Source organism: Rhineura floridana, chromosome 4, assembly GCF_030035675.1.
Source record: "Rhineura floridana isolate rRhiFlo1 chromosome 4, rRhiFlo1.hap2, whole genome shotgun sequence".
Taxonomy (NCBI): domain Eukaryota; kingdom Metazoa; phylum Chordata; class Lepidosauria; order Squamata; family Rhineuridae; genus Rhineura; species Rhineura floridana.
This window is the reverse complement of record NC_084483.1, coordinates 133,872,808-133,885,226: the sequence shown is the minus strand read 5'-3', so window position 1 is coordinate 133,885,226 and position 12,419 is coordinate 133,872,808. Positions and strand designations below refer to the sequence as shown.

Here is a 12,419-nt window from a genome sequence, read left to right as displayed (position 1 = left end):
GACAATAATGCTGGGGAAAACAGAAGGGAGTAGAAAAAGAGGAAGGCCAAAAAAGAGATGGATTGATTCCATAAAGGAAGCCACAGACCTGAACTTATAAGATCTGAACAGGGTGACTGATGACAGATGCTTTTGTATGTTGCTGAGTCATAGAGTCGCCATAAGTCATAATCAACTTGAAGGCATATAACAACAATGCCACCTGGCAGATTCCCATACAGTACATTGGTTTGCTCCATAAATATAGCTGATTGTGACTGGAAAACCTCAGACTAGAAGACTGCCATACTGTTTACTTGCATGTGCCGTGCCTTCAGTCTTTGGGATTAAGGGAGGTTCGTTCTATATGCTGTATGATGCTGGACTTGTGGGGGTCCAAGGGGTGTTATCCACTACAAAATATATTCACTGCATCTTCAGATTAGCAGCATTGTTCCTTTAAAAAAGGACTGGGCAGAAGGTAGATCTCGATGTATTAGTAGATCTTTGGCTGCTTTGCAGTAGTTCAGCAAGAGTTTCTGACTTCCAAAGGTTTAACAAAAGCAACAACTGACATTCTTCTTTATTTTCAGTTAGATTACTCTGTCAGGAAAGCTTGAGGGGGAAATCAGGTATGCTTTTTGTGTGTATGTGAAAAACTCAGTTTATTTCTGGCAATGAAAACAAATTCTTGAGTTGAGCATGTGCTGAACGATAGTCTGCTCCATGTAATTTCCCTACCACCAACAACATTTTTCAACTAGTTCTGGCTGGAGGACCTCGAGGTTCTCGTAAAAAACAAAGCAGATCCGTCCTGCCTGAAGTCTGCCTACCTCTCTACTCTAAGACAGCAAAACCTCCCTTCAAAATAAGGGCCATGTGGCTGCGCTCACCAAGCCCTCCTCTATAAGAAACTGAAGGGGGGGTAGAGTCCCTAACCGCGCGTGGTATCTGTGACGCCCTTCCCTGGTTCTCCCTGTCAGGTTCCCACCTGCTTGTGGCTACTGCCTTTCACTAGGCACCACCAGGGATACCACCAGTCCGGACCGTCCTTTATATGGTTTCTCACTCCGCTCTAGCACAGATCTCACTAGATCCCCCTGCTAGGCAGCACCACCAGTCACGTCCTATAACCAATACTCCCAGAGACTTTGCCTGAGTCTCTCTCTAGCTGGTTACTTTTGTGACTGCGTGCTTATGCTGTTCCCACCCCCCTTGTATCTTTATAGATAACGCATACAACTCTGGGTTGCTCTGGATACTTGAATTGTTATTATTCCTCCCTTCACCACTGCCACCATTAGATACTGTTTCTGTTCAGCCTTGGTAATTACCTTGCCCTCCCTTCTGGTATGTATATCCCCCAGCCAAGGATCAGGCCTTTGGTAAACCAAATAAGTATTTATTAAATATCAGAAATAACAAGATTAGTTTTAGAATGTTTCACAAGCATATGGTTTCATCTATTCCTGTTTTGTACTTGACTTATTATTAACCAGAACTCCAACTCCCTCTTTCTCCACACTCCTGACCTCCACCCTCAAACACCTCTTTTTCCACACTCCCCACATCCACCCAGATTCAACTGTCATTCTTCCATTTATACTCCCAGCCATTCAAACGCTCAGCCAATCATCCAGCATTCTACTGCTCATGTACTCCCCCTCCTCTTTCACTCCACTTACCATATGTCTTCTATATAAACAGCACTTACCATATTTACCCTACAAGCAAGAACATCACATTTCCCCCCCCCTAAAAATAACAGCAAAGTATTATTCCTGCTCTAGGATTCATACAACGCGTTAACAATAAAAAACAAGTCTCTTTGGGGAAAATGTCTTTTTTGCACCCACGTCTGGGTCACGTCACTGCAGTCCCGGCCACCTGCCTTGAAAGTCCATCGGCCAATACATTGTCCTTGCCTTTTATGAACTTGAAGTCCACCTGGTAATCTTGTAGAGCCCAGGACCACCTCTGCAGCATAGTGTTATGATTTTTCATAGTCTGTAACCATAACAATGCTCGATGATCCGTCGTCACTGTAAATCTTCGTCCCCACACGTATGGGCGCAACTTGCTCATTCCCCACACGACCGCTAGGCACTCCTTTTGGACCGACGAATAATTCTTCTCCCTCAATGTCAGCTTGCGACTAAGATACGCCACTGGATATCTGGTGCCTCCTCTCTCTTGTAGCAAGACGACTCCCAGCGCTAGGTCCGATGCATCCGTAGCCACGATGAATGGTTGCTCGTAATCTGGTGCTATTCATACAGGCCCTTGGCACAAGGCTTGCTTCAGAAGGTCAAAAGCCTTTTGACATTCATCCGTCCACACCACACGCTCAGCACACTTTTTCCTTGTTAGCTCATGCAAGGGGGTTGCGATTTCCTCAAAATCTTTGACAAATTTACGGTAAAAACCAGCCACACCTAAAAATGCCCGAACTTGTTTCTTAGTTAAGGGGATGGGCCACGATTGTATTGCCTCAACTTTGCTCCATAAGGGGGTGATTTTCCCACTCCCCACCTTATGTCCTAAATAGATCACTTCATTCAACCCAAACTGGCATTTCTTGGCTTTTATAGTTAGCCTGCTTTCTTAAATGCCTCTAATACTGCTGTCAGGTGTTGGACATGCTCAGGCACCGACTTGCTGAAAATGGCCACATCATCTATATAGGCCACTGTGAAATCTGACATGCCTCACAACACAGTATTAATTAGTCTCTGAAAAGAACTTGGTGAGTTCCTTAGTCCCATGGGTAAAGTCACAAACTCATATAACCCATCTGGTGTACTGAAGGCAGTTTTGGCTCTGGATTGCTCGTCTAATTCCATCTGCCAAAATCCTTTACACAGATCTATGGTAGAGATAATGGTTGCTGGATGGTAAGTAGTTGTCTTTAAATGTTTTAGACCACAACACTTCCACATACATTGCATCACTTCTCCCATGAATACACTGCCTTGATCCGTCAACACTTCATGAGGGAAACCCAGTCTCATAAAGATTTTTAATAAAGCCTCTGCCACTACAGGGGCTTCCACGGATCTTAGTGCTTCAGCGTCTGGGTATCTGGTGGCAAAATCCACCACCACCAATAGATATTTCTTGCCATGCCTTGTGGGTTTGGAAAAAGGGCCCACCAAATATATTCCCACTCTATAAAAGGGTTGTCCTATTATAGGAAGGGGCTTCAATGGTGCTTTTGTCTTTACTCCACTTTTCCCCACCTTTTGGCATATGTCACAAGATAAACAATATTGTTTTACGTCTTTAGAAATATTTGGCCAATAATAGTGTGCAGCCAATCTTTTCTTGGTCTTCTTTATTCCAAGATGCCCTGCACATGGGACATCATGGGCTACCTCTAGCAATCTGGCTCTGTATTTGCTAGGTACCATCAATTGTTTCACTGGTTCACATTCATTCTCTCTCTCAGCAGGCATCCACAGTCTATATAAAATCCCATTCTCACACACAATTTGATTCCTCAGATTGTCAGTAAAGGGAATCTTTTGTGTAAGGGCTTGGTCCTTCATTTGCTTCAAACTTGCATCCTTATCCAGATCTACCCTGAACTGCTCTGCCTCTTCACTAGAGACCATTTGATACAGTTTGTCTCTTTTAGCAGGCCTGCCAGGAGCTGCTATGGCGACCTTAGGCTCGATAACAGGTTCCACCCTGTTTTCTTCGGCCTCTGTTAACATGGTTTCTCTTGCTTTGCCAAGTTGTTGTCTGGTCACCACATATATTTTTCTTTGTGCCCCCATAACATCTCTTCCCAGTATCACTTGTTCTTGTTGTTGGGCATTAATACCTACTTTACATATTTCCTCCTTTCCTCTCCACTTTAATTTTATCAGGGCCATGGGTATGCTTTCTGGTTGACCCCTCACTCCTTGGATTGTCACTGTTTCCTGAGGTAATATTACCTCAGATTTTATCAAATCTGGCCTCAGTAATGTCTGAGCGGCACCAGTATCAAGCAATGCCCAATAATTTGCCCCTTGCACACTCACTTCTTCCCTCAGACTCGAATCAAAGTCTTTTACATTTGTCCAGTTTATCTGGCAGAACTGAACCTTCTTCGTTTCTAACTCCCTTGGTTCTGTTTTCACTGCCCTTCCCTGAGCAGGATTACCAATGGGGTTGGCAACCTCACATTAAAAACGTAGGTGCCCCGGTCTACCACATTTATAACATAATTTCTCCTCCATTTTAGGGTACACAGATCCACTCTGGGGTGTCCTGTGCCCTTCGGACTTTATTGGAGGACTTACTCGCTGTGGTACCACATCCTTTCTGCCACCATTATATGGTCTGGGTTTAAACTCTCTTGATGTTTTCCCCACCCAGCCAGTTCTATTGGAGGCAAAGTGATCTGCCAACTCTGCGGCCTCTTGAACTGATGTAGGGGAACGGTCTTTGACAAGGAGCCTTATTTCTGGTGGTAACTGATGGTATAATTGATCCAGTATCATGAGGCTTTTCACCTCTTCCACTGACTGAGCTTTGGCACTTCCCATCCACTTTCCAAATATGTCCATCAATTTTGCTCCCAGTTCAACAAAAGACCTCCCTGCTTGGATCTGACAGTTTCGAAATAACTTCCTAAAGTAGTCAGGTCCCAGTCTTAATCTTTTGTACACTGCCTCTTTAAACTCGGCATATGTGACGGGCCTGTCTGAGGGGAAATATTGGTATACCTCTGCCAATTCCCCTTTGAACAGATTTGATAAATATTGCATATATTTATCCTCCGGTAGCCCCCACATCTGAGCTACCTTTTCAAAGGTGTTGAGGTAAATCTGTGGGTCTTGTCCAGGTTCAAACACCGCAAAATCTTTTGGTGTAACCTTTATTTTGGTTTCATTTCTGTCCTTTCTTGTTTCATCAAAATGAAACTTCTCTCTTTCAAATTTTAACTTTTTCACCTGTATCTCAGCATCCAATCCTCGTTGCTTCTCCCTCTCCTCAAACCCCATTCTCATCCTTTCAGTATCCATTCTCATTCTCTCAATTTCCAACTCCCGCTGTTTTTCCTTCTCTACACCTTCCATCCTCAATCTCTCAGTTTCCAACTTTAACTTCTCTCTCAAATACTCTATATAAGCGGGATTGCTTGAGTACCCTTCTGGGTTCTCTTCTCTGACAGGTTGTTTTTGTTGAACAGATGCGAATGCTATCAATGCTACTCGCAATTCATCTACCCCTTTACCCTCGTGAGGTAAATTGAATGTTATGCACTTCTCCACCAGCTCCTCTCTTTTCATCTTTATATATTCAGTCATGTTTTTAGGAGTTCACTCGCACTTTGCCACACACTCTTTGCCAGTCACTCTCACAAGTAATCTTTATTTGTTATTTCTTTTAGCCACACCACTTTTAGGGACTCTCTAGGGTTCGAATCCCACCACTACAGCCACCACTTGTGACGTCCTTCCCTGGTTCTCCCTGTCAGGTTCCCACCTGCTTGTGGCTACTGCCTTTCACTAGGCACCACCAGGGATACCACCAGTCCGGACCGTCCTTTATATGGTTTCTCACTCCGCTCTAGCACAGATCTCACTAGATCCCCCTGCTAGGCAGCACCACCAGTCACGTCCTATAACCAATACTCCCAGAGACTTTGCCTGAGTCTCTCTCTAGCTGGTTACTTTTGTGACTGCGTGCTTATGGTGTTCCCACCCCCCTTGTATCTTTATAGATAACGCATACAACTCTGGGTTGCTCTGGATACTTGAATTGTTATTATTCCTCCCTTCACCGCTGCCACCATTAGATACTGTTTCTGTTCAGCCTCGGTAATTACCTTGCCCTCCCTTCTGGTATGTATATCCCCCAGCCAAGGATCAGGTCTTTGGTAAACCAAATAAGTATTTATTAAATATCAGAAATAACAAGATTAGTTTTAGAATGTTTCACAAGCGTATGGTTTCATCTATTCCTGTTTTGTACTTGACTTATTATTAACCAGAACTCCAACTCCCTCTTTCTCCACACTCCTGACCTCCACCCTCAAACACCTCTTTCTCCACACTCCCCACATCCACCCAGATTCAACTGTCATTCTTCCATTTGTACTCCCAGCCATTCAAACGCTCAGCCAATCATCCAGCATTCTACTGCTCATGTACTCCCCCCTCCTCTTTCACTCCACTTACCATATGTCTTCTATATAAACAGCACTTACCATATTTACCCTACAAGCAAGAACATCACAGTATCCCTTCTACCCCACCCCGCCTTTGCTGGTGTCCCCGACTCCCTTTCACTTTTGTTGCCCCGCCCGCATCAGGGCAGGCGCGCTCCAGCCAGTCCGTCAGCTCGCCCGTCAGCCCCCTCCCCTCTTAGGCTGACTGACTGGAAGTGGCGTACGTGCAGAGCGGAGCTACTGAGTGGCGGCGCAAACTCCTCCCCGCTCAGCTCAGGCAACAGCAAGAGAGCGAGACATAGAGGGACTAGCGCCGGCAGACGGCGGAGACGGGAAACCTCTCTCTCTCTCAGGCTTAGGGGAATAAAAGAAAGTCTCGGCGGGAGAGCTTACCCTTCTGCCCGCCACCGAGACTGCTATGAGGCAGCGTCAGAATTGAGCCTTCGAGGCGGAGGGCAAGAGAGCGGCGGCAGTAGCAGCGGCGGCGGCATTAGGCTTTCGTGGCTGTCCTCCGCCCACCAGGAGACGAGTGGGAGGCGGGCGACGCAGCGGGGGCCGCGGCATAGCACTGACTTGGGGCGGCCATGATGAAGTGAGACATCGCCTCCTCTCCTTTCTAAGGCCGCGGAGAAACGGGCGACCGAGGAGGGGGACGCAACAACATGGCCAATGACAGCGGTGGGAGTGGCGGCAACGGCAACAGCAGCGGTGGGGCCGGCCAAGGTGGTGGTAGTGGAGGAGGCGGCGGTAACGGTGGTGGCAGCAGCAGCGCCAGCAGCGAGCGGGACCGGCAATACTGCGAACTGTGCGGGAAGATGGAAAACCTGCTGCGTTGCGGGCGCTGCCGCAGCTCCTTCTACTGTAGCAAAGAGCATCAGCGCCAGGACTGGAAGAAGCATAAGCTGATCTGCCGGGGAAGCGACAGTGCCGTCGCGGCGACGGGAGGGGGCGTTCCTGAGCACCGAAGTGGCGGCAGCGACCGTCACCAGGGCCACAGCCACGGCCGCCACCACGCCGCAGGAGGAGGGGAAAGCGAGAAAGGAGCAGCAGCATCAACCAAGAAGGTAACGGCACTGCCAGCCAAGTCGCAGTCGGACACTTCCTCGGAAGAGAACGCACCAGCAGTGGTGGTAACGAATAACCACGTTGCCAAAGTGGCGCCAGAGGCCCAAGGGCAGGAAGAGGAGGACAAGGAAGCGGTGGTGGCTGGAGCGGCTCTAGCCGGGGAGGCGGGACTCCTCTACCGGGATAAATCCAACTTGACTGGAGAGGCGTCTCTGCGCCCTAACGGGCAGATGAAGTCGCTGGTGCCTCAGCGCCTGGCGCTGGAGTACATCGTGCCCTGCATGAACAAGCACGGCATCTGCGTAGTAGACGAGTTCCTTGGGAAGGAGCTGGGCGGGCAGATCGAGCAGGAGGTGCGTGCGCTGCACCACACTGGGCGCTTCACCGACGGGCAGCTCGTCAGCCAGAAGAGTGACTCCTCCAGGGACATCCGTGGCGACAAAATCACGTGGGTGGAAGGCAAGGAGCCCGGCTGCAAGACCATCGGGAAGCTCATGAACAGTATGGACGATCTCATTCGTCATTGCAATGGAAAGCTGGGCAACTACAAAATCAATGGCAGGACGAAAGTGAGTGATACCCTCTCTTCCCTCTCACCATCCCATAGTGGCATCTCTAAACCTTCCACATGCTGCGAGGTTTACGGTGTTTACTGGTCTCTTATTACTTGTTGATATAGTCGCATCTCCTTCCTTCTTCTGAATTCCCTAGGCACATATTTTCAGGCATTATTTCAGAGCAGCTTAAAAGCAAGATTCTCAAATCGTTTGTGATTGATAAATGGCCGGTGTGTGTGTTTAGAAAGACTTCTCAAATTCTTTAATATAGCTGTCTTAATGCACAGTTAATGCTAAACTTAGTAGAGCTTGCTGGCAAACCTTGTTTTTGCCTACAACTCAAGCAGACCTATTCATATCATGTTTTCAGGTCCACAGGGGAGGAATGTTGAGAAGACAATAGATTGTAGACATCAGTGATTACTCCATTGATTCCCTGTGCAGTTTTTATTTATTTTATTTCATTAAACTTATAGACCGCCCCATAGCCGAAGCTCTCTGGGCGGTTCACAAGACAAGAAATAGCAAAGTACAAGACATGTATCAATATAAAACATATAAAAAGTTAAAAATTATTAAAAATTAAAACAATGTCAGCATATACTAAACATAATTAATTAAAAAGCCTGGGTGAAAAGAAAAGTTTTGACCTGGTGCCGAAAAGATATTAACGATGGCGCCAGGCGTATTTCCTCCGGGAGATCGTTCCACAGTTCGGAGGCCACCACAGAAAAGGCCCTTTTCCGCATTGCCATCCTCCAAGCCTCCCTATGAGTAGGAACCCGGAGGAGGGTCTTTGATGATGAACGTAGTGTACGGGCAGGTTCATAACGGGGGAGGCGTTCCAACAGGTATTGTGGTCCTATGCCGTGTAAGGCTTTATAGGTCAAAACCAGCACTTTAAATCGGGCCCGGAAACAAACAGGCAGCCAGTGCAAGCGGGCCAGAGTCGGTGTTATATGGTCGGACCATCTGGTCCCCGTTAAAAATCTGGCCGCTGCATTCTGCACAAGCTGCAGTTTCCGAACTGTCTTCAGGGGCAGCCCCACGTAGAGCGTTAATATTACTATTACTATTATGCTACACAGGTTTGTCTTTGCAAAAATTGTTGATTTTTGTCGTATTGTTTTTGTCAATTTATTGTTGGCTTTTGTAAACTTGCTTCTCTCTGCACCCCCAGCGCTTTGTATTTTGATATTTTGAATGTTTGTTGTGAGCCATTTTGGGCACAGCATGCTGTAGAAAGGTGTCATATAAATAAACTCAATCAATGATTGTAGGGAGGCGCCAGTAAGTTGACGCTGCTTACTAATCAAATCATATGGGTATGATCATGGAAATTGTAATGTAGGATCGGTCAATCCATAAAGAGCTTTTACCCTCTGTCAATCTATCAGTCCCAGCAGAAGCTTGTAGTCCGCTAACCTGTGGCAGTTCTATGGCTAACAGTTTATCACAATTCACTTCTACCTTGTCAAAAGTGGAAGTATTATAGTCAGAGGGTTTTTTTAAGCACTAAAAACTTTCTTGAAAATTGTAAAGCTTCACAGAGTCCAATAGTCCAGGAGCACATGTCACAAAAAAGATGGTCCTAATGAAATGATGATATAGCAGTGTATGGTGCAGTATTGGATTTTGTGACACTACTAAATCATAGTTTTGATTGTCTTGTTCAGAACTGAGGGTGCTCAGTTCCTCACTTAGTGTACCTGATAAGTTAGCTTTGAAATAAACTATCCTTGAATACTGTTGATTATCTGCTGCACCTAATCTTAAGCATTTCAAGTTCAAAAATATTAATGGATAATTCAGTGCCTCTCCTCCAATTTACCTATACACCTATAGATATTACCTATAGATATATGTAGTAGAGGTGTAGGTGATAAACATTCTCTCTCCCTCCCCCCCTCCCTGCATTTAAAACAGAATAGGCTGGCCATCAAATGAAAGCATCTGATGCCAGAAGCATTGCAGCACTATATGATAATATAACACTATCCTCTATTATTTGATTCATCAAAACTTTAGTGCTCAGCATCCCCTTAAACCCTGACTGTTTTGTTTTGCACTATTTCAATAAGTTGATATTTGAAATCCTTTATATTAAGCTTTGTACTAAATACCTTGATTACAGAAACACTGTTACATGTTACACTACTAAATGTCGTCATTGACAGTAATTATAAAAAGCAAATGTAGCTGTGCTCTATAGTCCAAAATCCCCGTTGTTCAATATCTTTATTAGAACTAATGAAAAATGTCACAACATTGTGACAGACTTTTGAGTTCTCCAGAATTCATCAGGCAAGGAAAAATATTTTTCCTCAACCAATCTGCTGCTTTGTGTTACTTAACAATAACTTTAAGTAAGTATGTGTTAAGTATGTGTTTCCTCATACAAATGCTGTCAGTATTACATGTAGTCGCTTGAACTAAGTTGTAACTGGATATTATATCAGAAATTCTCTCTGCTGTGGTTGTATTAACCTTATTGGAGATGCTGGAACTATCAGTAGTATCTGGGACTATTCCACAATTGCTTCTTTCTCCCCTGTAACCAATAGGGTAAGCGTAATTTAATTAGGATTGATGTCTGAAACTAGTGCATGTGCCAGATAGTTTTGCTGTCTTAGCAACATGTATCACGACCCTTTAATAGGAAGCAGCTTAATCAGAACACTCTCTCTCTCTCTCTCTCACACACACACACACACACACGCACACACACACACACACACACACAGAACATGCAAATAAAACTGGCTTTTTACAGTTTTAATTGTATGTTTAATATGTATGTATGTCCAGTTTAATATGTATGTATGTTAAATATGTATGTTTAATTGCATGTTTATCTTGCTTCAGTTGAATGATACAAAATTAGCAAAATTATATCATTGCTAAATATCAATGAAAACTATAATTGTACAACAGTGTTTGGCATTAGTTTAGCATGACATTTCAAATATGAGCATATTGATTTAATGTAGCTGAGCATCACAGGATGCTGAGTCATCAGAACTTTAGCATTAGGGGGAAAGGCCCTATAAATTCACTCACTGTGACGTGTCCCTACTCCACCTTTCTACATCTTGGACCTGTTGAGGGGCAAGATATCATCTCTGATTTCTTGTTGTGAATTCTGGAGCTCTGTGATCAGGGGGAGGGGGGGACAGGGTTTACTATTTATTTAGAATATTTTATAGACCACTCTTAAAAAATGTTCTCAAAGCAGTTTACATAGTAAAATAGGGCCACAATATTCTATAACAACAAAGATTTGGCTATCGTTTCATCTTGACTCTTCTGACATCATGAACATAGATTTGGTGGGCAGCATAACCTATTTAAATGCTGATTCTGTATACTCTAGACAGCTATCATAACCATTATTTAATGTAGGTTATAAATAGCGCAGGGACCACATTACATTTATATTCTGATATAGCATCTAGCACACTAATGTTGTTGTTGTGTGCCTTCACGTCAATTACGACTTATGGAAACCCTATGAATCAGCGACCTCCAATAGCATCTGTTACAAACCACCCTGTTCATATTTTGTAAGTTCAGATCTGTGGCTTCCTTTATGGAATCAATCCATCTCTTGTTTGGCCTTCCTCTTTTTCTACTCCCTTCTGTTTTCCCCAGCATTATTGTCTTTTCTAGTGAATCATGTCTTCTCATTATGTGTCTGAAGTATGATAACCTCAGTTTCATTGTTTTAGCTTCTCGTGATAGTTCTGGTTTAATTTGTTCTAACACCCAATTATTTGTCTTTTTCGCAGTCCATGGTATCTGCAAAGCTCTCCTCCAACACCACATTTCAAACGAGTTGATTTTTCTCTTACCCGCTTTTTCACTTTCCAACTTTCACATCCATAGAAATCGGGTATACCATGGTCTGAATGATCCTGACTTTAATGTTCAGTGACACATCTTTGCATTGTTCTTTTCTAGTTCTGTCATAGCTGCCCTCTCCAGTCCTAGCCTTCTTCTGATTTCTTGACTATTATCTCCATTTTGGTTAATGACTGTGCCAAGGTATTGATAATCCTTGACTGTTAGCAGTAAATAAATGTCATGGAGAGAAAGTAGTTCAGTATTAGTGGATAATGTGAAACTTCCTATACCCACTTCCCTTGGAGTAAGTCCCATTAAACTCATTTGGGCTTAAATCTGAATATGCGTATATAAGATTCAACTGTTAGTGTTCAGTTCAAAATTTGTGAGACTCTGTCTATACGTGTATCCAGGCTTAAGCATCTGGGAGTTGTTGAGGTAGCCATCCAGGAAGTGCTAGTGCTCTTCAACATTTTTATTGATGGCTTGGATGAGGAGGTGCAGGGAATGCTTATCAAATTTGCAGATGATACAAAATTGGGAGGGATAGCTAATACTCTGGATGACAGGAACAACATTCAAAATGATCTTGATAGGCTGGCTCATTGGGCTGAAAATAATAGAGTGACACTTAACAAGGGTAAGTGCAAAGTTCTATACCTAAGAAAATGAAACCAATTGTATAGTTATAAGATGGGCATCCTTGGCTCAGTGATACTACATGCAAGAGGGATCTTGGATTTGTCGTTGATCACAAGCTGACTATGAGGCAGCAGTGCGATGTGGCTGTAAAAAAGGCAAATGCTGTTTTA

General features: G+C 44.3%; 1 protein-coding gene across 1 annotated transcript in view; it reads left to right on the top strand.

The window, feature by feature from the left end:
• The first annotated feature begins 6,221 nt into the window (after positions 1–6,221).
• EGLN1 (egl-9 family hypoxia inducible factor 1) overlaps positions 6,222–12,419 on the top strand; it is a 73,965-nt gene continuing 67,767 nt past the window's right edge. The window contains exon 1 of the mRNA XM_061624490.1: positions 6,222–7,776. Coding sequence (XP_061480474.1) covers positions 6,805–7,776 — 972 coding nt within the window. The 5' untranslated portion in view covers positions 6,222–6,804. The remainder of the gene's footprint in view (positions 7,777–12,419) is intronic.